The 27701-nt window shown below is 44.3% G+C and overlaps 1 protein-coding gene across 1 annotated transcript in view; it reads left to right on the forward strand.

The window, feature by feature from the left end:
- Positions 1-27701, forward strand: part of BMP8A (bone morphogenetic protein 8a) — a 48325-nt gene that overhangs the window by 6588 nt on the left and 14036 nt on the right. The window contains exons 2-3 of the mRNA XM_007492835.3: positions 18962-19154; positions 20322-20470. Coding sequence (XP_007492897.1) covers positions 18962-19154; positions 20322-20470 — 342 coding nt within the window. The remainder of the gene's footprint in view (positions 1-18961; positions 19155-20321; positions 20471-27701) is intronic.

The following is a 27701-nucleotide window of genomic DNA, read 5'->3' on the forward strand; positions in this document are numbered from 1 at the left end:
ACTTGCTCAGGGTCACACAGCTAAGAAGTGTCTGCGGTCAGATTTGAACCCAGGCTTCCCCATCTCTAGGCTTGGCTCTCAATCCACTAAGCCACCCAGCTGCCTCTGTAGTGGGGATTCTTGTCCTGGGTGGGAGGCAGGGGAAAGGGATGTTGGATTAGTTGAGAGAAGAGGTCCCTCCCTGCTCTGATCCTCTCCTGTGAAGGTTTATTCGGGTTTCCTGAAGACTCCCGACTTAAGCATCTAGGAGGTATGGAGAATAAGGCTCTAGCCTTAAAGTCAAGAAGAGCCGAGTTTGAATACTGTCCTAGCCATGTCCCTGCTGTGTGACCCAGAACCTCAGTTTTCTCCTTTCCAAAACAAGGATATTCCTTTTGTCAGTTACCCATAGGGCAGCTGGGGACAACAGTACCGTCTGCCTCCCAAAGGAGAAAATACTTCTGAAGTGCTTTGCTTTAAAATGCTTAAACTTGCATAAAAACATAAACTTATTTTTATTCGGGGTGGTGCTGTGGATTAGATTAGTTATAAGTTTGTTGTTCCATCTTGTCCAACTTTTTGTGACCCCTGTTTGGGGTTTTCTTTTTTCTTTTGAAAATTTTATTTAGTCAATTTAGAATATTATTCCTTGGTTACATGAATCCTATTTCTTTCCCTCCCTCCCCTTCCCGTAGCCGACACACAATTCCACTGGGTTTTACACGTGTCCTTTACATGGTCAGAACCTATTTCCATGTTGTTGATGTTTGCACTAGGATGATCGCGTTTGGGGTTTTCTTGGCAGAGATACTGGAGTAGTTTGCCATTTCTTTCTCCAGCCCATTTTACAGACAAGGAAACTGAGGCAAATAGGGTGAAGTGACTTGCCCAGGATCTCACAGTAACTGTCTGAGAACAGATTTGAACTCAGGTTTTCTTGATTCCAGACCCTGAACTCTATCCATCGAGCCACCTGGCTATCCCTAGAGCCCTGCATTCAAATTACAACCCAATTATTGCTTATGTGCCTGTGTGACCTTGGGTAAATCCCCTCGCTGGTCTGGGGGGGCATTTTCCTCATTTCTAAAATGAAGGATGAGGCCTGGGGGACCCCCTATCTGCCCCGACATCGCTTCTACCTCTAAACCTATGTCTGCTTGAGAATAGTTGCTGCCTTCTGCCAGAATCTGATAAATTACCATCCTCAAGAGCAGTTCAACTGGATAAACTGGTCAGCAGCAAGAAGTCTTTCTCTGCCCAGGCAGAGAAATACTCTGATCACGGTTTCACCATCACAAGGACGGGCTGTGGCGTTTGGGAGGCCCCGTAAGTGGCTCCTGGGAAGCCCTAGGGGAGCCGAGTAATACTGGAATGGGAGCCTGAGGTCCTGCCACTGAGCATCCCCGGAGGCCCGCTCTAACAGTCCTGACCAGAGACACATGTATGCCCAGCCCTGTTCTTGGAGCTGTCAGAGGTCTAGGAAGCAGGCATGGCGTGATGGGGAGGCAGAACACACAACTGGAAGTAGGTGCTAAGATTAGTGGTCCAGCAACCTGCTTCTCACTCTCTGTGTTCCCTCGGGCAGATCGTTGTCCTTCTCTGAGCCCCGATCTTCCTCTCAGTAAAATGAATGGGGGGGGGGGGGGGGCAGTTAGTGCTTCAGTGGATCAGGAACCAGGCCTGAAGTTGAAAGGGCCTGGGTTCAAATCTGACCTCAGATACTCCCTAGCTGTGTGACCCTGGGCAAGTCACTTAACCCCCAACAGCCCAGCCCTTGGTGCTCTTCTGTCTTCGAATACTTAGTCTTGATTCTAGGGCAGAAAGTAAGGGTTTAAAAATGGAATGGAATGGAATGAAAAATGAAAGAGATGGATTTAGAACTCAAAGGAGCCTTAGAGATGATCTAGGCCAAGCCCACCATTTTCCAGATGAAAAGGCTGAGGTTCAGATGATCTCCAAGAACTGTTCCAGTTGTGTCATGGTGTAATTCTGTGAAATAGCCCCGGTGTCTGCCTAAGGAGACCTCCTGCCCTCCTTGTCCGGCCAATTTCCTCTTCAGTGGGCCACACCAAGTACAGAGGTGAAAGCATTTCTAGATGGGAGAGAGACTCTTCTGGGTTTCAACAGAAAAAAGTGCAGAGCCCAGGTGGAAAGCCGGGAGCCCCCCTGGGCCCCGCTGGCAGGAGCTCCCCCAGCACGGCCAGGCTCCCACCCCCGAAGGAGGAAGAGTAGCTTGCGCAGCCCCCACCTCACCCCAGCTCACCGGGACAGAGCTGGGAGATGAGTGTGTCCAGGAGACGGAGCCCCGGATACCACATCATCCTCACTCACGGTGGCTGGAATCTGGGCAGGCTGGTTCCGTTGCCACCCTCCCATGTCCTAGTTAGGACGAGCTGCCTCTACCTGGAATTAGACGGGAGAGGGGAGAGAAGAGCTCTCCTGGGGACAGAGGCTGCCTCGCAGAGCTCAGGTAGGAAGGAAACATATTTCTCAAGCATTCACTAGTTCTTTTTGGTCAGGCGCTGTGCTAAGCATCTTACAAGTATCTCATTTTATCTTCACGCAACAGCCCTGGGAGGAAGGGGCTTTTATTATTCCCATTTTACAGGAGAAGAAACTGAGGCAGACAGAAGAAAAATGGCGATAGAACTGAAGAATTGTGAGGCACTTTAGCACACGGAATGTCAGAACTGGGAGAGAATCTAGAAAGACAGAGATGGAAAGGGCTTCAGAGCATAAAATGTTAGCCCTAAAGTGAAGCTTAGAGATCATCTGGTCCAGATTCCTTATTTTACAAGTAAATAAACTGAGGCACAGAAAGGGGAAATGACTTACCAGTCAGTAGTGACTCCACTGGTAAATGATAGAATGATGATTTCAGCCCCTCTTGTTTCAGATACAAAGTAAATCCCAGTACACCAGGCTGCCCCTTTAAAAGCATGGAACCTGACCAGGAACGATCCTGGAGCCCAAGCTGTTTGACAGTCCCACTAAAGAGAGAGAAGGGGGCAGATCTAAGACTCAAAAGATCTAGGTCCCAGACCCATTTAATTTTGTTTCCCAGCATGGTGACCTTAGACAAGTCACCTTTCCATCCATGTCCGGTCCTCCATTTTCTCATGTGTAATAATACCCATTTATTTACCTTATAAGAAAGTTGTGAGAAAAAAAAAAACAGTTTCAAGGGCTCTAGAAATGGTTATTAACTTAAAAGAATAAAACCCTGAGAGCCAGAGGCAGCAGAAGGACAATCTGGATGAAAAGACCTCCCTAAGAATTCAAATGGGCACTGGGAGCCACGGTAACATCATCCAGAGAGAAGTTTCAATGGAAATTTCTAAAACTGGAATTAAAGTCTCTTTAGAAACCTGATTAGAAATGCCAAGGAACCAGGGTGTGACCCTGGGCAAGTCACTTGACCCCCATTGCCTAGCCCTTACCACTCTTCTGCCTTAGAGCCAATACACAGTATTGACTTCAAGAGAGAAGGTAAGGGTTTAAAAAAAACAAACTGGGAATACTAATTCTAATAATTATATTATTAATATTATTTATATAATTTTTATTTTATTTTTATATTTTATATATATTATAATTTGTATAATAATTAATAAAAATACTAATACTAATAAGAAATGCCAAGGAAGACACTTCCTAGCTGTGTGACCCTGGGCAAGTCACTTACCCCCCATTGCCTAGCCCTTACTGTTCTGCCTTACAATCATTGATTCTAAGATGGAAGGCAAGGGTTTAAAAATATAACTATATATGTATATATATTTATTACACATATATACATATATGTGTATGTGGAAGTGTGGAATGGCTGAGTGGGGAGGGAGAGAGAAGGGACCTTATACCAGGTCAATTGGTCAATTGGAGCACGTCTTTCCCTCTCACCCTCCACCTCCTGACAGTCTAACACTAGAGATGAATTTCTTATGAGTGTAATAATAATGATAATGAGCCTGACTCTCATTCATTGCCACAGTGCTCTGTGGTACATAACGGGCTTTCGATACGTTGTTGTGTCCATAAATATTCATAAAGTAGTTACAAATCTTAAAGCACTAGATAAAACTTTATTATTGTTGTTGTGATTATGGTTACTATTACTACTGCTGCTATGTCATTAGAGCCTTGCCACAAGTGTGGGAGGGAGGTTAAAGTAAGACACAGACTTTCTGATGCCATTTATTCATCCCTGGTTATTGAGGGAATCAGTGGCCAAGCTGGTATTGGCACTGAATCTCTTGAATCTCAGACCTCTTTTTTGGTTGTTGTTTTTTTAAACCCATACTTTCTGTCTTAGAAGCAATATTGAGTATCAGTTCCAAGACAGAGTGGTAAGGGCTAGGCAATGGGGGTTAAGTGACTTGCCCAGGGTCACACAGCTGGGAAGTATCAGAGACCATATTTGAACCTCCTGTAACCACTTCTGGTTCTCTACCCACTGAACCACCTAACTGCCCCTCCCAGACCTCTCTTTACTGACCTACATAGCTTCTCTCAAAATCTCTAAAAAACCATGGGAGCAGGGGAGGGGAAAATTTTATTATAAGGGATTATAAGTCAAGGTTTTTGTTTGTTTTTAATTTATTTTTTTTTGATGAACAAAGATCTACTTCCTTCCTACCCCTTTCCATCGAAAAAGGAAAGAAAAGAAGTGGTCCGATTAACCCAATTGACTAGCCCCATGTTGGCAAACCTATGACATGTGTACCAGAGGGTGCTGCTCCCTTCTCCCTCTCCACTCGTGCCTGAAGACAGACATTTCCAAAATCTCCCATCCCTCTGCCTACTAGCTCAATGGGAAAGCTTCTTCCCCGCCCTTGTCTGGGATAAGGGGGGGGGGGGTGCTCACATGTGGTATGAGGGTTGCAGTTTGGGTACTTGTTCTCTAAAAGGTTCACCATAACTGGCCTAGGCCTTGCTGCTCTTGTGTCTTAGAATTGATACAAAGGAGGATAGGAAGGAAGGAAGGAAGGAAGGAAGGAAGGAAGGAAGGAAGGAAGGAAGGAAGGAAGGAAGGAAGGAAGGAAGGAAGGAAGGAAGGAAGGAAGGAAGGAAGGAAGGAAGGAAGGAAGGAAGGAAGGAGGGAAGGAGGGAAGGAGGGAAGGAAGGAGGGAAGGAGGGAGGGAAGGAAGGAAGGAAGGAAGGAAGGAAGGAAGGAAGGAAGGAAGGAAGGAAGGAAGGAAGGAAGGAAGGAAGGAAGGAAGGAAGGAAGGAAGGAAGGAAGGAAGGAGGGAAGGAGGGAGGGAAGGAGGGAAGGAGGGAAGGAAGGAGGGAAGGAGGGAAGGAGGGAAGGAAGGAAGGAGGGAAGGAGGGAAGGAGGGAAGGAAGGAAGGAAGGAAGGAAGGAAGGAAGGAAGGAAGGAAGGAAGGAAGGAAGGAAGGAAGGAAGGAAGGAAGGAAGGAGGGAAGGAGGGAAGAAGAAGGGAAGAGAGGAAGGAAGGGAAGGAGGGAGGGAGACAAAACCCTTGTTTCAGATATACAGAGTCAAACAAAACAAATTTCCACCTTGGCCAAACTAATTGGTCCAACTAAGGTTCAGAGGTAAAATTCCCAAGGACCTAGAAGTGTCAGAGGCAGACTACAGATCCAGGTCCTCAAACTCCAAGTCCCATCTGCTAGTTTGTCTCAGACAGCATCAGGTACCATCAGCCAAGTCAAGTCAACACGCATTATGTGAGGTACTTACTATAGGCCAGGCACTGTATTAAAGTACTGGAAATACAAGTAGAAATAAAGATAGTCCCTGTCCCCAAAGAACTTACATTCTAATGGAAGAAGACAACTCATAAAAGAAATGCAAAGGGAAAGAATCCCATTCAGAGGCAACCCCATTCAGGAGCATAGGTGGGAGGTTTAGAGAAGGAAGAAAGGCTGGTCTGGGTTCTTCCACAAAATGGAGGTTCTAGGAAGTATTCAACAGTGGAAGAAGGCCAAGGAAGAAAACAACTGAGGCATGGTGGCAAGGTTCCTAGAAGTGTGTATTTTATGTATCTAAAATCTTTATTCTGTGAAAGGGTCCATAGGCTTCCCCAGATTGTCAAAGAAGTCCAAGACCAAAAAAGGCTAAAAGAGGGAGATCCTAAAAGTCCAACCAAAGGATAGCCTCTCAATAAAGTTCAATTTAAAAAGCAAATTCTTGGACAAGTCACTAAATCTTTCTAAGTCTCCGTTTCTCATTTGCCAAATAGGAATGCTAAGACTTGGAATAGTTGGGTAACCTAAAAAAAAAAAGGAAAACATACAAAAGGAAACCCCAAAGAGTATCTCCTCCTTCTTCCACCATCTTAGATGTTAAAAATCTTTTCTTTTTTTTTGTGCACTAAAAAACGTCTTCCTAACCAGAGGACAAAACTGCTGTATGGGCTTCTGAAGAAGCAGATGGTTTGGGGACAAAGGGTACTGGTGCTGAGTTGTGATGCCAGCCATCTCCTTTGTTCTTGTTGTTTAGTCATTTTCAGTCATGTCTGACTCTTTGGGACTTCATCTTTAGGGATTTCTTGGTAAAGATACCAGAGTGGTTTGTCATTTTCTTTTCCAGCTCATTTTATTTATGAGGAAACTGAGGCAAATAGGGCTTTGTGACTTGCGCAGGGTCACAAAGCTAGTAAGTATCTAAGGTCATATTTGAACTTGGGTCCTCTTGATTCCAGGATCGATCCACTGTACCACCTCGATGCCCCGTCTGTCCTCACCCAATTACACATTTGGGTTTGTGCAATGGAAAAGTCATTGGAGGAGTTGGGAGAAGGGATAGGAGTAGAGGAAGGTACCTGATCCTTCATTGACTGATGACAATTCATTGGGATCCCTTTTGGGGTCTGGGTAGCTATGGAAGTCCCCTCTGTGCTCATTCTGGTCAGCCAAAGAGACTCCTTTGAAACTGGAGCCCACAAGGGGAAAATGGTGGCCTCCAGCCAATTTGCCACCAAGGGAAGCCACTCTAATGGAATAGTGACTTCCCCATAAACACCCAAACAAGCACACCCACACCTGCTCTCCCACACCCAAGCCTTCCACACCCATGGCCTGCAGGCCAGGCTCACCTTTCATGCATCAGACAGGCTGTGGGTGGCTAATGGCTTCCAAGGCTATGTTCTGGTGGAAAATCTGGCCTCACTGCTCTGTAGACCTTAGGGGCAGGAGAGCTGGGACCCACAGGAGAAGGGAGAATCCCAGGGCAGCTCATGGGAATTGCCATCACTCACCCAGACCTACAGAGAGCAGCTATTTTCAGGTGTTCAAGCCCTGTCCAGGAGCCGCCCACATTAATGATTTACTCATGATGCCGGAGCTCAGCACCAAGGCCCTCGGCAAAGGATGTGCCCCATCCTTGTCACAGTTGGGCTGCTTCGAGGGTGGGCAGGGCCGGGTCAGGTACAATGATTCTTTAGAACAGGCCTGGGATATTCATGTTGCAACAGAACCCAAGAATGGATGGATGGGCTGTTGGCGGAGCAAAGAACTTATTTCCTTTTCCAACGTAGCATCCTTCAATCCAAATGAACAAACATTTACTCAGTTCCTTGTGTGACTCCTGAGCGGTTGCTTCCCTGGCCGAGCCTCAGTTTCTTCATCTGTTAAATGGAGATTCCCCACAGCACCCCTCCTCCTTCCGATAAACACTACCCATCTCACAGGGTAACTCTAAAGGAAATGCTACAGAATCTTGAAGCCGCTTTAAAGATGGGAGTAGGTGGTAGATACAAGACTTTGCTGTAAATCAAACATGAGACATCATTACCAGAAGGATCCCCATATTATCTGATCAGACCCTGTTATAGAAGGTAGCCTAAGTATTTTTTTAAAAAATCATTACCTTCTCCCTTATATCAAATCTAAGACAGAAGCAGCAGAAAGGGTTAGGCAATAGGGGTTAAGTGACTTGCCCAGGGTCATACAGCTCAGAAATGTCTGAGGCTAGATTTGAACCCAGGACATCCCATCTAGACCTGGCTTTCAATGCACTGAAGCACCCAGCTGCCCCATTAGTATCAATTCTAAGACAGAAGCGCAGAATGGGCTAGGCAATCAGAGTTAAGTGACTTGCCCAAGATCGCACAGCTAGGAAGAGTCTGAGGCCACATTTGAACCCAGGACCTTCTGACTCCAGGCCTGGTGCTCTATCCACTGTGCCTCCCAGCTTCCCTTTCTCCTGTGTCCTTAATCATATTCCAGTGGATGCTATATTTAGTTCTGGGCATCATCTTCAACATTATCTTCCCAGACTACAAGCTTCCTTACAGTCAGGATTGGTTTTTTATTCTTTCTCCCCAGTGGTACCAAACACTGGCCTTCTATGCAGTGGGTGTTAATAATTGGGTTTTTTTTTTCTATTGAAGCCTGATTCCAAAGTCAGGAGGAAGAAATATGACTGTTGTTTACACTAACTTTTTGACTTGGGTTAGATTTGAAAGGGACCCCAGAGGCCATCAGGTCCAACTACCTTATTTCATGGAAGGAGAAGAGGAAGTTTGGCTAATTTGTCACACAGGTAGCAGGATTTGAACCCAGATTCTCTGACTCCTAAGGCAGAGTTCTTTCCCTTGTCCCATGCTGCCCCCCAAATAAAGTTTAAAGCTACCCCTTTCTGAAATGTTAATATGAGCATTGGTAAATGTCTCAAAAAGGTGAGTTAAGATTCCTGGATTCTAGACCTGGTTCTACCCCTAATCAACTGTGTGACCTTGGGCAAGTCACTTCAGAGTATCCCATGAGACTATCTTTTGGCACACGGACAGGACATAGAGAGAGTGTGAAGGCAGCAAGGGGGTCAGCGTAGACCATGGAGGGGAGTAAGCTGTAAGGAGACTCAGAGGGTAGGAAGGGGCAGCTTATGAAAAGCTTTAATGACCAAACAGAAGGTTTGTGGGTAATAGGGAGCCACAGCAGTTTATTGGAAAGTGGGGAGGGTTATATGGTCAGACCCAAACTTTAGAAAAATCTCTTTAACAGTTGAGCAAAGGATGGACAGGATGGAGGAGAGACTTGAGGCAGCAGGCCATTGCAGTAGTCTAGGTGAGAGATATGCTGAGGGAATCACCTAGGATGGTGACTGTATGAACCAGGTCATGGTTCTATGCTGTGGAAAGGATGTAGGATGGAAAATCAGGGGACCTGAAATTGAATCTTCCCTCTGCCTCATATAGAGTTTCCAGGCAAATCACTAAACCTAGAGAGCCTGTTTCCTCATGCATAAAGCACAGAGGTAGAACAAGATCCCCTCTGATTTGGTCCTTGCTGTGTGACCCTGAGTAAGACTTCTCCCTCTCTGAGCTCCGGGTTTTTCCTCTGAAATGGGTCAGCCCAGATGACCTCTGTGGTCCTCCTCCCAAAGGAGGAGGCACCTCTTTTGTTGTTGTTCTGTTATAGGCTCCTGTCATTTATTCCCCCTCCCACCACACCCCCCAAGTTTCAGCTGAAGGCACTGAACCCTCCTTGCTTGCTTCCCATGGAGTTATATTTTAAGACTTGGCGCACTTGATGTGGTTGGATGGGACGGTGTTTCCTTTTAATCTGATGTCTGCGAGGCTCTCCAGGAGAAGCTGGGCCTCATAATTACGAGTACAGAGGAGTTTATAGAAACACAAAGAACGTTTACAATAAAGAACAACTAAAAATACCTTGGAAATAGAGACTTGGGCTTTTTTTTTTGCCCAACCAGGCTGAGATTTCTGGGCGGGAGAAACTATTTGAGGCCCAGGAATCAATGGGGCCTGCATTCTGCAGCTGCCTGAGGGGGGGGGCAGGGGCCTTGCTGCCCAGCCCAGGTTCCAGGGGGCCCCCCACCTCCTTTTCTGTAAGCCAGCTGTTCTAACCAAGGTCAGGGCTGGAAACTCCTTCCTTGACTGGGAAGCAAAGGTTGCTTCAGGATAGGCTTTCATTAGGAGACCAAGGAGGCAGGAAGAGCTGAGTCCCTGGAGAACTTAAAGGGGGCTGTTGGATAGTTGTGCCCAGACCAGAAAGCAGAATGATTCTGCCACTGACTGGCTGTGTGACCTTGGAGAACTCACTAGCCCTGAGCCTCAGTTCCCTTCTTTTTTTTTTTAACCCTTTACCTTCCGTCTTGGAGTCAATACTGTGTATTGGCTCCAAGGCAGAAGAGTGGTTGTAAGGGCTAGGCAATGGTCAGTTCCCTTCTTTGTATAATCAAAGTCTTGGGGAGATGGTGAAGCTCTAAGGACATTTGAGAACGTTAAGTCTGTTGTAAACCTTAAATAAATGTAAAAATGCCTGTTAGTATTATCTACTACCGTTTAATTGTATGGCTGAGAAAGTCCCTTCTCCAGCCAGTGCCTCGGTTTCCTTGACTGTAAAATAAGGGGGGTAGACTCGGCTGACTCTGAAGACCTTCCCAGCTCTGATATTCTCTATTCTCTGTCTCAGCCCCGACCCCTGCCATCTCCTCTGCCATTCTGTGTCCTACAGCCCCTTCCATCTCTGAGAGTCTATTCCGACACTCTGCACCCCAACGGCCCTTGGAGCCGCCAGTAGGCACTCGATTTCTGTTCGGTGGGACCCGAGATGGGGAGCACCGGACAAAGAGGCGGTTTTCTCTCCAAAGCCAAAGGAAAGCAGACTTTCCCATGCACACCAGAGAACCTCCGTTCAGCACATGTTGGTGATTAGCAATTGTGTATTTTCCACTGGCCACATGAAAGAAGCCCCAAGAGTAAACTCGTTAGCGATTCCCCCAGGAGGAAGCCGTCTGGGCCCTTTTGAACGTTATTTGGTACGTTTAAAATTATACAGAACGTAAACATCCAAAGGCCCCCATGGCTTGACAGTGTTAACTTTGTTCATCCCTCGGAATGCGAGCCTCTCCCTTCCTGGGATACTTTCAGGATACTTATACATACATCACCTGATACGTCTGCATGAGGATGGGGGGAGTCACAGAATTTTAGAGCTAGAGAGAACCTCGGAGGAGTCCTAGTCCGACCCATGTCTGGCCCAGCATCCCCTCCACGAGACGTGTAACAAGTGGTCATCTGGTTCTGTTTGAAGCGGAGCCCTCCAGGGAGGGAGAACCCCTTGTCTCCTGAAACACCCTAGAACTGCCTCAATTCCCTGGAAAGATTCTTGGACTAGGGAGGAGTCTGCAGACTTGGGGTTTGGTCCTAGATCTTCCACTAACTCATATCCCTTCCTCTCAGCCTCAGTTTTCTCCTCTGTAAAATGGAAAGATGGGCTCTCCCTTGGGCTCTGGTTGGCTCCTTTTTTTCCATTCTAAGGAAAATGTTCAGCAACTTCTAATATAGAATTACCATCAAGGGGGCAGCTGGGTAGCTCAGTGGATAGAGAGCCAGATCTAAAGATGGGAGGTCCTGGGTTCAAATTTGGCCTCAGACACTTCCCAGCTGTGTGACCCTGGGCAAGTCACTTAACCCCCATTCCTTAGTCCTTATCACTCTTCTGCCTTGGAACCAATACACAGGATTGACTCCAAGACGGAAGGTAAGGGTTAAAAAAAGAAAAAAGAAAAGAATTACCATCAGGCTATCAAAACCCACTAACATCAATCAAAATTAACATCTAACAACTTCTTGGAGGTGGAGAAAGGCCTTCTTTTGAGTAATAGCCCCCATAGTCCACAGGTACATAAATGGTTTCATTTAATCTGCCCAGGGGGCCTGTGATTGAGGCAGGACAAGGAACATTATCCCCCATTTGACAATAAAGGAGACATTAAGGGACCTGCTCCGTGTCACCCAGCTAGTAACATGACAGAGTCAGGACTAGAACCCAGCTTTCCTGAATCCAAACCCCCAGCTCTTTTCACTCTATACAATATAAAATGAGATAATATTTGCAATGCACTTAGCACAGTACGTGGTACATTTTTGTTGTTGTAATTGTTCAGTCCTGACTGACTCTCTGTGGCCTCATTTGGGATTTTCTTGGCAAAGATACTAGAGTAGTTTGCCATTTTTTATCCAGCTACTTTATAGATGAGGAAACTGAGGCAAGTAAGATTGACTTGTCCAGTCTGAGGCTGGATTTGAACTTGGGTCTTTCTGACTTCAAGCCCAGCTCTCTATCTCCTAGTTGTACCTGGTACACAGTAGGTACTTCATAAATGCTTGCTCCTTTCCCTAATTTGTGATGCCAATATAGGGAGTGAGAACAAAAAATATAAGGGCAGAAATGTAGCTGGAGAGAATCATGGGAGGTCCTGGAATGAAAAATGCAAGGGGATCAGACATCCCATAACAGTCTTTTTGTCTCTTCCTCATTATTATGTTACCCAGAGATGGAAAAGACTGGCATGGACCAGTGGGATCTTCCCTATTTTGACAAGATTACACCTCTTTAGTTGAAAATAATCATGGAAATTAAAAGCAATCCGACGTATTAACAATGCAAAAGTAGAAAATCATCATTTAAGAAAAAGCAATTTAGTTGTATTGTAAATACCTACAACACAGGATTGGAGAGGCAAGACCCCTGAGTTCTAGTCCTATTTCTGACACTAATGAACTGTGTAGCTTTAGCTCATTTCCTCTCTCTTGGCCTTAATTTCCTCCCCTGTAAAATGAAGGAGTGGGACTAGACAAAATCCCTGCTCTCCTTTGGAAAGGGCATCATAGATCAAGTATTATCGGGTAAAATAAGTGATGTGAGTAGCTGAACTATCCTGGAAGCACATCTCATGCTCTTCTGCCTTGTGAAGTGGTGAGGTCCCTGTCACTGTAGGTCTTCAAGATAAAACTGGATGATCGCTTTGAGGAGGGGTGTTGAGGAGAAGTCTCTTCCAGGGACATGAATGGTCACATTTTGGCTCTGGGGCCTCAGTTTCCTCATCTGTAAAATAAGAGGGTTGGACTCCAAGGCCTTTAAGGCAACTTCCTAGTCTCAATCTATGATCCTGCTTATTTATAGAAAAGAAAATCTTTTCGGCCCGGGTAGCTGATGGGTCTCTAGGCTAGTGTGGTGGAGGGAAGTCCTGAGAGACTTGAGGGAAATTTGGGGATGCCTCCTAAGTGGGGGTCCTTAATTTGGACCAGCTAATATGACCCCTTACAAAAGTCTCAAAGAGCCAGGATTGCTCACTTGCTATTTACTCTGATTTCTCCGTGTCCCCTCGACATATAGCATGGGGGTGTTGTCACCTAGCTCAGAGGAAAGCAGAACAGACATCGAGCCTCTTCCCTCCCCACTCCCCCACTCTGCAAGGGAGATGTTGATTCCTGCCAGGAAGGGAAGCAAGAGGTTGGAACCCCAAACTTGGCCACTCTGCTCCCCTCAGAGAGAAAGGATGATGCCCGGCTAGAATTCTAGCTGCTCCCTTCAATATGATTAGTCCAAGTCCTAGTCTAGGGTGTGTGGTTTCCAGGTTCAAGCTAGACTTCTGATCATTGCTTCTTAATGAGGAAAGGAGGGCCCAAGCTTTCTCTCCAAGGCTTGACTCCTTCCCCACACTCCCTGCCAAATACCACAACGGACACACATAATAAGTAGCAAATAAACCCATTGATCCAACTTGACAGCAAAAGTGAAGTCAGAGAACGTATCCACAGGAGAACAGATGCCAGAGGGAAGGAACTCTCCCACTGGGAGTGAGATAAACTGAGCAGGAGAGACAGAGACACCTGGACCTAATTCAAGGGGAAGTTCCCAAAGTTTCTGGAATACCAAGCTGGGGAGAAAGAGAAGAGAGATTGCCAGCTCCTCTCACACCGCTTCCTTCCCAGAGTTTTCTCCTTCAACAATCTGAATTGGGCTTGGCGTCTTTCATCTTTTCTCTTGAAGCTGGAAGCCAGAAGTGTCAAATCCAAAGACCCTAAAGAGACTCTAAAGAAGAACCAACCCTCTTTGCTCTCTGCCTCTTACTAACTCTGGCATTGAAGTCCACCAAAGAGAAGAGAGTCCCATCCCAATGGGCTTTGGGACGTGGGGTTACATGAGAGTCTCACAGTTGGAAGGATCTTCAGAGGGCATCCCGGCTGACCCAGAACTGGCCAAGAATCCCCCTTACAACGTTCCAAGGAGCGATCATCCAGTCTTTCCCTTAAGACAATTGGGAGGAGGAGGAGGAGGGAGGAGGAGGGAGAACCCCCATCTCCCATGGGAGTCGAGCGGGCTTGGGAAGAGCAGCTCATCGCTTAAAATATTGACTGCACCTTCTGTCCATTACATCTAAGCCTTCATTCTAGAGCCACATAGAGCAAGTCTAACCAACCCCTCTGCAATGGGACCCTTTCAGATGTTTCAGGACAGTTGTCAGGCTGCAAGTGTTCATTAAGCAGCTCCTACCATGTGTCAGCAAAGGCTCTGCCTTTAAGGAGTTCATATTCTGATGGCAGACACTTAAATAACTTGGGAAATAATAATTTCTGTTTTGGAAAGGTTACATTTGGGGACGCTACAGGTCATCCAGTGGACAATGTCTAAAAAGCAGTTAGCAATGTGGGACTGACTAGCTCTGGAAAGAGACTAGGGCTAGATAGATAGATAGATAGATAGATAGATAGATAGATAGATAGATAGACAGACAGATAGATAGATAGATGGATGGGTGGGAAAGATTGATAGAGAGATGGATAGATGAAGAGAGAACAATTGATGGATAAATGGTTAAAGAGAGAAAATACAAAAATAGGGGGCAGCTGGATGGCTCAGTGGATTGAGAGTCAGGTCTAGAAACGGGAGGTCCCTGGGTTCAAATCTAACCTCAGACACTTCCTAGCTATGTGACCCTGAACAAGTCATTTAACCCCTATTACTTAGCCTTTACCACTCTTCTGCCTTGGAACCCATACACAGTATTGATTCCAAGACGGAAGGTCAGGGTTTAACATTTTAAAAATATATGTAAAAATATATAGAGATAAAGACAGACATATGTGTGGAGCATCTACATAAAGGAGATTGTTGAACTCATCCAAAGACCCTAAAGAGACTCTAAAGAAGAAACCAACCCTCTTTGCTCTTCGCCTTTTACTAAGGGATGAGATCACCAAGTGAGATAGTCTAGGGGAAAAAGACCAGGAAGCCTTTGGGGTTACTTACAGTCAATGCACATAACATCGATAAAGAACCAACAAAGAGAGTCTTTCTTTTCTCTGAGATTAAGGGTCCCCAGTTCTTTCCCTTGATCCTTATATGGCATGAACTCAAAGCCCTTTACCCAGACCCAATAGGAACTCAGATGCCTGAAATATGACCCTGAGATTTATCAACTTGTATTTTCTTAGTTTGTTCTTAATTCTGAAATAAGCCTTGCCCTTGGTCTTCAGCCTGGCACCACAGGGGCAAGAACCCTGAACTGGGCATCTGAAAACTTGGGTTTTAATCTCAGTGAAGCCTCTCCCTTATTGTTGTTACCTTAGGCAACTCTTTATTTGGTCTTTGGGTTACAGTTCTCTCCTTTGTAAAAAGAGTTGATTTGGGGTGCAACTAAGGTGGCACAGTGGATAAAGTGCCAGGCCAGGAGTTGGGAGAATCTGGGTTCAAATATGGCCTTAGATATTTCCTAGCTGTGTGACCCTGGACAAGTCATGACCCTAATTGCCTAGCACTTGCCACTCTTCTGTCTTAGAATTAATAGTAGGACAGAAGATAATGCTTTGAAATTTTTTTCAAGAGTTGAAGGGGTCTTCACCATCAGGGATCTATGAAATTGTTTTCAATATATATTTTTAAAAATTTTAATTTTTTAAAAATTTTATTTTATATTAATTAATTTAAAATATTATATTGATATTTTAATATATTTGGTTTCCTTTATAATTCTGCGTATATATTTAAAAACAGGTGGTATCATGCATAGAGTGCCAGGCCTGAAGTCAGAAAGACTCTTCTTTTGAGTTAAAATCTAGTCTCAGACCCTTACTTGCTACATGACCCTGGACAGGTCACCTAACCCTGTTTGCTTCAGTTCCCCCATCTATAAAATGAGCTGGAGAAGGAGATGGTGAACCACTCCAATATCTGTGCCAAGAAAACCTCAACTAGGATTTATGAAGAGTTAGACCCAAAAAATAAACATTTAAAAATATGATTCTGGGAATGGGTCCCTTCTCAGAATCATATTTTTAACATTTTAAACTCTATTTTTACTATCATTTTTAAACATTTTAAAACTAGACTGCCCAAGAGGTCTTTGGCATAAAAAAGGTTCTAGACTGTCAAGTAGATGGTCTGTTCCCAAGATCCCATCTAGCTCTCCCATTCTTCAGATCTAAGCCCTTTAAAGATCAAACTGGAATGAGGCAGGCTTAGCTGAGACTCTACAGGAATTGGCTGGCCCTCATCTGTCCTCCACTTTCTTTACATCTGCTTTGATGGGGACCTAGTGAAGGCCTCCTGAGAGACCTTGATCCCCTCTGCCGTGCCCATGAAACTCCTATGAATGGATGAGGAGGGATGAGGAGGAGCTTTGGCTCTGTTCCCATCTCCCAGAAATTTAACACACACAGTGGGAGATGCACATTTAGCATAAATTGTTTTCTCCTTGAGTTTTGTGTGACCATAGGCAAGTCTATTTCCTTCTGCCTCAGTTTCCTTTTCTGTAAATGGAATAATTGTACGTGTACAATCTTCCCAATGAATGAATGAGACAAGTTTAAAGCCTTTTTGTAGACAATATAATTGGGACAGCAAAGTAGCTCAGTGGAGAGAGAGCCAGGCATAGAGACAGGAGGTCCTGGGTTTAAACCTGGCCTCCAATACTTCCTAGCTGCATGACTCTGGGCATGTCATTTAACCTCCATTGCCTAGTCCTTACCCTAAGTCTGCCTTGGAGCCAATACTTATTATTGATTCTAAGAAGGCATGGGTGTTAAAAAATATATATATATATTAAATATATATATATATATATAAAATATATATATATATAGCCATAGAAAAGTTAGTGATTGTTGTTGTCATTATTTTTTATGTAAAATTTTTCCTGAACTGGAAAAGTTATTAAAAGAGCCGCAGACCCTTGTGTCCCAGCTCCAGTATCACTTTCCACACCCCAGGCTCAATTCTCATTTCAGAGACAGATGAGTGCTTCTCTGACAGATGGCCCAGTTTTGGGAAAAGTACAAAAAGATTTCCTGCCCTGGAATCCCCAGGAAACTTATCAGGACCCCAGATAAGCACGGAAGAGTCCTGGGGGGAATCAGGGAAAGAACCCTGGTTCTGGAACCAGAAGCCCGAGTCCCAGGTCTTCTATTTACTATCTGTGTGACCTTGGGCAGGTCATTTCCCCTTCCGTGAGGGGATGGGGAAAGGACTGGACCCTTGGAGCTTTGACATTCTGTGTTCCAAAGCCCCTTTCTACACTTTAAAAAGCCCTCCCTATCTCTGACATTTGATGTTCTAGGTCCTTCTGAGCCCTGCTAATGGATATTTTAAGGTTCCTTCCAGCCTTTTTGCTCCTTCTGGCCATGACAGATGATGCCCTCTGAGCTCTGACATTCTGTGCTTTCAGGAAGCTTTGGAAATGTGGAGGACAAGCCTCCCTTCCTCCTCCTCCTCCTCCTCTTCCTCCAGGCAATGGCCTGGGGTCTGTGTCCGCCCCATCTCGTCAGCCACAAAAAGCACTCTCCAAGCGCACCTTTCCATTTGGGACTGGGGAGGCAGAAGGTTCCTGCCCGGCTATTCTCTCTGGAGCTGCCTTGCTGACCTGGGAGACCTGGGCGGGGGGTGGGGGCCCCCCAAAAGCCGAGGCCAGCCAAGGGGGTGGCAGATGTCCCCAGAATGGGCTGGTTCTCTCTGCCATGTGGAGAGATGAAAATATCAGGCCCCCTCCGCTCCCCCCTGCCCCAGCATCCTGTCCCGTCCTCCCCCGGCCCAGCTGTCCAGCCTGGGTGCCAGGCCCACACCGCGAGGGCAGGAAGTGCTCCCCGCATCCGCCCCCAGCCAGCCAACCTGAGGCTTTTTTAAAAATGGGCTTGCGGTGAGTGAATGCTAGGGCTGAGGGATGCAGTGGCATTTTTTTTTAAAGACACACAGGCTCCTCGTTAAATCTCAGTGCTCAGTTTCAGGGATGCTCTGCCCCAAGCATTGCTTTACAGGCTCCCAGGTTTCCGGCGTCTGAAGAGCCCCCCTGTGAGGCAGAGGGGAGGGATCTGACAGTTATAATCCTAAGGGTCAAATCAAGTCAAAAGAGGCATTTATTAAATGCCTACTGTGCGCCAACCGCTGACGACACAGAGGACAAAAACCAGCTCCTATTCTCTAGAAGCTCCCAGTGTCGTGGGGGAGATGACATGAAAACAAGAAGCATACAAGAGAAGAAGGGAGGCACGAGCAGTAAGGGAAACCAGGAAAGACTTCCTGCAGGAGGCAGAGATAAGGAAGGAGAGTTTCAGACATGGGGAAAGCCAGAGAAAATGCTCAGAGCTAAAAGAGACCGAGTGTCTTGTGTGAGAAACAGCCAGGAGGCCAGTCTCCCTGGATCACTTTAAAAGCTAAACAGAAGAGGGGTAGTCAGGTGGCTCAGTGGATAGGGAGCCAGATCTGGAGATGGGAGATCACGAGTTCAAATCAGACCCTTCTTAGTTGTGTGACCCTGGGCAAGTCACTTAACCCTTCCTAACTAGCTCCTACCACTCCAATTGCCTTGGAAATAGTACTTAGTTCCAAGGCAGATAGTAAGGGGTTGGTTTTTTAAGCTAAACAGAAGATTTGGACAAGCCAGCTAACAGGACGATTTCCCCTTCCTGCTAGAAAGGCAGTAGAATCAGCACAGAAGGAAACACGTGTTTTGGGACTTGGCCAGTGACAGAATCGGTCTTGCTCGATGTGCCGATGAGACAACACGGATACAGAATTTCTCAACCCTTAAGGCCAGTCGTCCTTTTTATGGTGCACGTGTATCAGAAGGAGGCGGTAGCTAAAATCCAGAGAGCCTCGAATGCCGGGCAGAGGAGGTGGGTGGGCTTTGGTCCTGGAGGCAGTGGGGAGCCAGGAGGCTTTTGCATCCACATTTCTTTTTCCACATAACCCTTCCTCCTCCCACATTTCTTTTCCAGTGGAACACGACCGAGATCTCTTCTACCAGGAGCCCTACTGGAAGGAGTTTAGGTTTGACTTGACCCAGATCCCGTCGGGGGAGTGTGTCACCGCTGCCGAGTTCCGCATCTATAAGATGAAGAGTTTTACTCGACACCTCAACAAGACCCTCCACATCAGCATCTATGAGATCGTCACCGAGCAGTCCAACAGGTGTGGAGCCTGGATCCCTTGGGGGGGGGCTTCATTTCCCCCAGGAGGGCAGAACGGGCGCCCCCCAGGGACAAATGGAGGCTTGATGGGGGGAACCTCCTAGTGATAGAAGTGGTCCAGAGAGGGAATGGGCTGCCCCTCCTCGGAGCTCTTCAAGCAGAGGCAGACAGTAAATAGAAACCACTGAGGCATCCTTAAAGCGGCATGAGGTGGCTTCCCAGAAGCCACAGGTCCCAACAATAACTGGGGGAAAGGGAAGGAAGTGTGCGCTTATCTGGTGCCTCCTATGCCCCCGGCACTGAGTAAGCACTTTTTACTTCTCATTTGGTCCTCAGGCGACCTTGTGAGGTAGGTGCTCTTATTGTCTCCATTTTACAGATGAGGAAACTGAGGCAAACGAGCCATTAAGTGACTTGCTCAGGATCACAGAGCTAACAAGTGTCTGAGGCCAAACTGGAACTTGAATGGAACTGGCTCCAGGCCCAGCACTCTATCTCCCGTGCCTCCTAGAGGCGTCTCCTGAGAAGCTTTTCTGTAGGGCTGGCAAGTTTATCCCAAACTTTTCATAGATTATCTCATCTGAGCCACCTTAGGAGGTGGATAGTACTGCTGTTCCCATTTCAAAGAAAAGGAACCGGAAACTCCTAGGAATAAAGGGACTTGTCCAGGGTCACTGAGCTATGTTGTCCAGCCCTTGGTCCACCATGCTGACCCTGCAGGAGGAAGCATGGTCACTTAAGAAGAGACCTTGTGAGAATGCAGAAAGGGTGGCTTGAAAATACCAGGGTGAGTGCTCTGCTGGCTGAAAAATAAAATCCCTTACCTTCCATCTTGGAATCGACACTAAGGACTGAATAGCAAGCAAGAATACCAACGATCAATGCCCAGGCAGGAGTGGTCAGGGCTGGGTAATTGGGGTGAAGTGACTTGCCCAGGGTCACACTGCTAGGAGAGGTCTCCCATCCTTAGGCTTGCCCCGCTGTGCCATTTTAAATGGTATCCTCCTCTGGGAAGTAGTTTCCCACACAAATAAAGACAAGCTTGAGGGGACCTTTCCCTAGTTGTCCGGGTTAGGAAATGGGAACAGAACTTGGACTCTCCATGGTCCTGATACCTGCCAGAGAGCAGCCTCTGACCTGACCTGGGGGCTTTCTTCTGTTTCCACAGGGAATCTGACTTGTTCTTGTTAGACCTGCAAACCCTCCAGGCTGGTGATGAGGGCTGGCTGGTTTTTGATGTGACAGCCGCCAGTAATCACTGGTTATTAAACCGGAAAAGTCATCTGGGACTCCGTCTCTATGTGGAAGCTGAGGACGGTAAGGCTGCCCATCGGAGAGATGCCTGCCTGGAAGAAGATGGGGTTAGGGGGCCCAGAGGGGGCAGCAGTAGAGTCCGGCCAGCTTTGAGCTCTTCAGAGGGCTCCCTCTGCCTGGGGGGCTTTGTGAAATGGACTGGGGAAAGGTGGGACCTCAGGACCCGCTCCCATCCTCATAGAGGATCGGAAATGGTCTGGGACTTCATTTTTACAGGAAACTCTTCTACCAAGGCAGGGTGGCACCTGTGATGAAACTTAGTGTTGTCGAGGACACGTGAGAGTTTAAGGGACTTGTTCAGGGTCACACAGCTAGTACTGTATATGTCAAAGATGAGGCTTGAACCCAAGGCTCTGAAGCTGCCTTTCTCTTTACTATAGCATCATTATAAAATCACAGAATGTCAGTGGGAAGTTCCCTCCTGGAAAGACTGTCTAATCCAGTCCCTTCACTTTAGAAATGAGGAAATTGGGGGCAGCTGGGTGGCTCAGTGGATTGAGAGCCAGGCCAGGAGATGGGAGGTCCTGGGTTCAAATCTAACCTCAGACACTTCCTAGCTGTGTGACCTTGGGCAAGTCACTTAACCCCCATTGCCTAGCCCTTACTGCTCTTCTGCCTTGGAACCAATATTTAAGAATGATTCTAAGACAGAAGATAAGGTTGAGGTCTTTAAGTGCTGTAAAATTACTCTAGAAATTAGAGTTTGTAGGAGCAGCAGGGATAATGCTAACACAGAGAGGATAGCATTATGAGCTATAACTAGCCAGGTAAATTAAAGGCCTCTCATGGAAACCTTCAAATGCTGGAATTGAAAATTTCCATTTTGTTGCTCAAGCAGTGGACAGCAATGATGGTTTTTGAATGGAGAACCAGCATGGCTCTGGAAGTGCTGGAGGAAGGTTATTCAGGCACTAATTTGAAGATGGGTGGGCAGGACACAGTGGAAGCAGATGGCTCTAGTCCTCTAGGGCAGCAGTTCTCAAAATGTGGTCCAAGGACTTCTGGAGGCCCCCAAGTCCTTATTGGGAGTCTTCAAGGTCAAAGCTATTTTCAATGTAATATTAATGCTGATAAGATGTACTAATATGAAAAATAGGGCTATTAATAAGTGAAGGTCTTTGGGAGATTCCAAATTATTTTTAGTATAAAATTTTTTTTTGTTTTATCCACCAAGATCCCTCTTTTTCCTTTCTGATCAGCCCTACCCCTGCCACCCATGGAGAGCATGAGAAAAACAAACCCTATTAAAATATGCAAGTCAGTTAAAACAAATTTCCACATTGGCCATGTCCCCCAAATTTTTTTTTGTCTCATCCTCCATTCCTTCAGTAATTTTTAAAAGTGAAGGGTAGTGGGGGCAGATGGGTGGCTCAGTGGATTGAGAGCCAGACCTAGAGACAGGAGGTTCTGGGTTCAAGTCTGGCCTCAAATACTTCCCAACTGTGTGATCCTGGACAAGTCACTTGACCCCCATTGCCTAGCCCTTACCACTCTCCTGGGCCAGTCACTTAATCTCCATTGTCCAGCCCTTACTGCTCTTCTACTTGGAACCAAAACACAGTATTGATTCTAGGAGAGAAAGTAAGGAGGTTTTTTTTTTAAATAAAAAGAGTAAAAGGGGGTCTTGAGCCTCCAAAAGTTTGAAAACTACTGATATAGGTAAATAATGTATGTGAAAAAGATTTGGTGTCATAGGGAAATGCAAAATTAACATGAGCCATTAATGTGGTGTCATAAACTGAGACCCAGAGAAATTAGATAATTTATTCCAAAGGTCATCCTTTTAGTAAGTAGCCAAGCCAGAATTTGAACCTAGGTCTTATACATTTAAATTACTTACTCTTCCAATTCAGATGAAAATGGACCTAATTTTTCTCTTCTTATATGTTTGGTCTTCTTGAGCCACACATATGATAAATCCCTTTTTAGAATGTCACTGTGGGGAAACTGGGTGGCTCAGTGGATAGAATGCCAGGCCTGGAATTAGGAAGACTTGAATTCAAAACTTGTTTCAGATCTATCTGTGTGACCCTGGGCAAGTCATTTAACCCCATTAGTCTAGCTTTTACTGCTCTTTTTCCTTGCAACCAATATTTGAATCAATTCTAGGACAGAAAGGAAGGGAGAAAGGGGAGGGAGAGGAGAGGAGAGGAAAGGAGAAAAGAGAGAAAAGGAAGGAAGGAAGGAAAGAAGGAAGGAAGGAAGGAAGGAAGGAAGGAAGGAAGGAAGGAAGGAAGGAAGGAAGGAAGGAAGGAAGGAAGGAAGGAAGGAAGGAAGGAAGGAAGGAAGGAAGGAAGGAAGGAAGGAAGGAAGGAAGGAAGGAAGGAAGAGAAGGAAAGAGGGAGGGAGGGAGGGAGGAAGAAGCCACCTTCTTTCAAGTTTCAATCAAGTGAGATAATATATACAAAGCAATTTGCAAGCTTTGAAGCTCTGGATGGACTAGCTTTTACTATTACTACTGTTATTGTTGTCATTTTACTATTCCATCCATACTATACCATCCATTCCTGTAACTGGATTGGCCTGGAATATTGAGACTGGAAGGGCTACACCATTGTCCAGAGGAGGAAACTGAGGCCCAGTGAGAGAAAGGAACTTCAAAGTATCCCCATGAGTTGCTGACAGGACCAGGATCAAGGTCCAGGTGTCCACCGTTCATATTTCATTCCTTTCATGGATTTAACCTTGTGCTAGACCTATGCTAACCTAGAGGTGGAATTAGAGCTGGATTTTAATGTCAAGGTGGGATTTATGGATGTTAAATTGCTATTATTTAGCATTGACAATAATAATATAATACCTTAAGTCTCACAAATACTTTCCTTAAAACTCCATTAAGTCAGAAGTATAAATGTTGTCATCCCTATTTTTACAGATGGGAAAACTAAGACTTGCAAAGTGACTTCTTCACAGCTGGTTAAGCCTTAGAGCTAAGATTTGAACCCACAACTCCTGACTCCAAATCCTGTGATCCTTCCATTATATGCCTCTCATAGGTGGAGAGGTGGGAAGAATGTCTTGAGTAAGAAGGGATAGTGTTTCCAGGTATAACAGAGGGAAAATGTCGGACATATTTAAAGAAAAGTCCATTGTCTACTATGATCAGAACTATAGGAGAAGAGTGTGAAATAAGGCTGGAAGAGGAAGTGAAGCTCAAATTCTGAAGAGCCTTGAATGTCAGACTAAGGAGTTTGGACTATAACCTATAGGTGGTCAGGAACAATTGAAGGAGAACAGCCTGACATGGTATGTACAAAAGACCATGGAGTAGATCCACCTCAGTTTCTTCCTCTGTCAAAAGGAGCTTATTCTTGGTATGTGTTATAGACGCAAAGATCAGTGCTTGGGTTTGGCATAGGTAGATGAAAATCCATGTTAGTAATAATAGCTAGCTTCTATGTAGTACTTCACAAATATCTCATTTGATCCTCACAACAAACACTATAAGGTGGGTGCTATTCTTATTCCCATTTTGCAGATGAGGAAACTAAGGAGGAAAGTGAGAAAGTAAATGACTTGCCCAGGGTACTACAGCTTGGAAGTATCTGAGACAGGATTTGAACTGAGATCTTCTTGACTCCCAACTCCAACATTCTCTCTACTTCACCACCTAGCTATCTATGTGAAAGGATTTGGGTGTCATAGGATGTCATGGGTCAACATGAGCCATCGGTGTTATCTTAGTGATAGAAACTCGGTGTTCAGAATGAAGGAGATGATGGTCATGCATTCTGCCTGGTCAGACCAAATATCGTGACCAATTTTAGAAGAGATATTAACAAGGGGAACAGGTTCAGAGGGAAATGATCGGGATGGCTAGAAAACTGGAAACCAGCTGAAAGGATCAGGGGTGTTTAACCTAGAGTAGAGTAGCCTTTGGGGTCATGGCAGCTGTCTAAGTATTTTGAGGTCTAGAGTTATTCTGCTTGGCCCAAAGGTCAGAACTTGGACCAGTTACTAGAAGTTTACAGGGAGCTCAACAAGAAGATAAACTTTGGAATGCCTAAGAGTCATGGCAGTGAGTTCTGCATCTCTAAAGGTCTTCAAGTGGAGGCTGGATGACCAATTGTTGAGAATACTGTAGAATGCTTTCTTGCTTAGGTATGGGTTGGATTAGATGCCTCTAACCTCTCAGTTCTAACTGCATGATTATGGATCTGGGGTATAGATTGAATAGAAAGGGTGGGGGTTCCATCATGAAAGACTTAGAATGCCATGCTGTGGATTCTGGACTTCAGGCAGAGCATAGAGTGATGTAATGAAGTTGGTGCATCAAAAGAATGAACCTGGATGGGGTTGGAATCAGATGATGCAGTGAGAGTCAGGATTTTTGCCCAGTTCATCCAGTTTATTTCCTCCATAGGAACCTAGAAAATGCACCAAACCAAATTCTGATCAGGAAGCCCAAGTCACAGCAAGTCATTTTTCCAGTAGAGTGAGCTTAGAATAGATAGAGAGGTCTGTGGACATTGGTTTAAAGGCTGATCAGGAGCACAGCTTGGGAGAAGCAAAGGGGAGTATTCCAGTGTCCAAGGATGGTAAAGGAACTGAGACCGAACCCCAGGTCAAGGAAAACTAGAACAGAAAGAGATCCATAATCTGAAAGGATCAAAGAGCAATCAATTACTTCAATAGAAATAATGATAATAATGAGACAACATCCCAAAATTTGTAGGATTTAGCCAAAGCAAGAAGTAGAGGAAAATTCCCTACAAGTTTACATCAATGAGAAAGAGACAGGGAGAGAGAGAGAGAGAGAGGGAGAGAGAGAGAGAGAGAGAGAGAGAGAGAGAGAGAGAGAGAGAGAGAGAGAGTCAATGAATTAGGCATGCAACTAAAAAAAATAGAAAAACAGCAAATTTAAAACTCTCAATTTAATACTAAAATTAAATTCTAGAAAATCAAAGGAGAGATTAACAAAACTGAAAAAATGTTTATTTGAACTAATAAATAAAACTGGAAGTTGACTTGAAAAAATAAAGTAGATAAACCACTGGCCAATTTGATTTTAAAAAATAAAGAAAACCAAATTACCAGTATCAAAAATGAAAAAGGTATATTTACAACCAATGAGGAGGAAATAAAGCGATTATTAGAAGCTATTTTATCCAACTATGTGCCAATAAATCATCACTCTAAATGAAATTGAATAAATAGCTATAAAAATATGCATTGCCAGGTTAAAAAATAGGAAACAGAGTATTTAAGTAAACCTATCTAAGGAAAAATAAATTGAATAGGTAATAAATGAGCTCCCTGAGGAAAAAAATGGATTCACAAGTGAATTCTACCAGATGTTTAAAGAACAATTGATTCCAATACTACATAAACTGAAAAAATTAAGTTTTACCAAATTCTGTGACACAAATATAGATTGGTATTTAAATCAGAGAGAGTCAAAACAGAGAAGTAAAACTCTAGACCAATTGATGAAAATTTTCAAATAAAATATTAGCAAAGAGATTACAACAATATATAACAAAGATCACATATGCACTATGCAGGGCTGGTTCAATGTTAGGAAAATTACAAGCATAACTGATCACACTAATAGCTAAAATAGCAGAAATATGCTACTTCATATGCTTTTCCAATAGAGGTTGAAAAAAAGGTTTTGCAAAATGCAGCCTCTGAGGGGAAAAACACACTAGAAAGCACAGCTATAAATGGAGCCTTCCTTAAAATGATACATAATATCTAAAACCAAGAGCAAGCATTATTTGTTATGTAGATAAGTTAACAGCACTTAGGATCACAGGGAAACAAGGATGTTCATTATATCATATTTTACTCGTAATGCTAGCTGTTGCAGTAAGACAAGAAAAAGAAATTTCAAGAGTTAAGTGTGGGCAATGAGGAAACAAAACAAAACAAGACTTAGAGATCCCTAGAGACTACTAAAAACTAATCAGCAATAATCAATAACTTAAGCAGAGTTGCAAGATATAAATTAAACCTACATAAATCATCCAAATTTCTGCATATTACCAACAAACTCATCAGGAAGAGAGAGAGAGAGAAATTCCAATTAAAAGAACTGCAGACAGTACAAAATACTAAGGAATCTACCAGCCAAGAGATGCAAAGGGATTATATGAACACAATCACAAAACATGTTTCACATACTAAAGACAGATTTAAATATCTGGAGATATATTAATTGTTCATGGGTAGGTCAACCCAGTATTATAAAAATGACAATGTTTTTAAATTATAATTATATATATATATAAATAAAATATAGTTATAAAAATGACAAAGTAAAATAACTAAGTTATTTTACTTATTCAGTACCATTCCAATTAAACTGCCTATGAGTTACTTTCTTAGAGCTAGATAAAATAATAAAATTAACCTGAAGCACAGTTAAGAATAATGAAAAATAGGAAGAGAGACTAATAATAATAGATCCCATACTAAACTACGAAGCTATAATCATCAAAATGATTTGGTAGAGGGTAAGAAGTAGATATCTTGATCAGTGAAAAAGATTTAGGTGCACAATATACAGAAACAAACAAGTACAGTAACCCAGTGTTTGAGAAATCCAAAGATCCCAGGCATTGGGCAAGATTTCATTATTTGACAAAAATAATTTGTTAGGAAAACTGGAAAGTCATTTGGCAGAAACTAAGCATAGATAAACATCTCACACATACTGAGTTAAGCTCATAAAAGGATGCATTATTTAAACATAAAGCAAATTAGTGGGACAGGGAAGAAATTACCTGCCAGATCTTTGGAAAGAGGAAGAGTTTATGATCAAACAATAGATTCACAAGAAGCAAAATGGATAGTTTTGATTACTTAAAGTTAAAAAAGTTTTGCACAAATAAAACCAGTGCATAGGAGAAAATTATTTATAGCATGTTTCTCTGATAAAGGTCTCATTTCTAATATATCTAGAAAATCGAGTCAAATCTACAAGAATAAGAGCTGTTCCCTGGTTGATAAATGGTAAAAGTATATAAACAGAAGTTTTCAGGGAAAGAAATCAAAACTGTCGATAGCTATATGAAAAAATTCTCTGGATCACTAATAATTACAGAGATGTAAATTAAAACAACTCAGAGGTACCACTTTACACACAGCTCTGCTAAAAAAGAAAAAAAATGACAAATGCTGGAGGGATAGGGGGAAACTGGAATGTACACCAATGAACTGTTGGTGGACCTGTGAACTAGTCCAACCATCCTTGAAAGCAATTTGGAAAAAGAGCAAAAAGCTATTAACT

This window comes from Monodelphis domestica, chromosome 4 (assembly GCF_027887165.1).
Source record: "Monodelphis domestica isolate mMonDom1 chromosome 4, mMonDom1.pri, whole genome shotgun sequence".
Lineage (NCBI taxonomy): Eukaryota > Metazoa > Chordata > Mammalia > Didelphimorphia > Didelphidae > Monodelphis > Monodelphis domestica.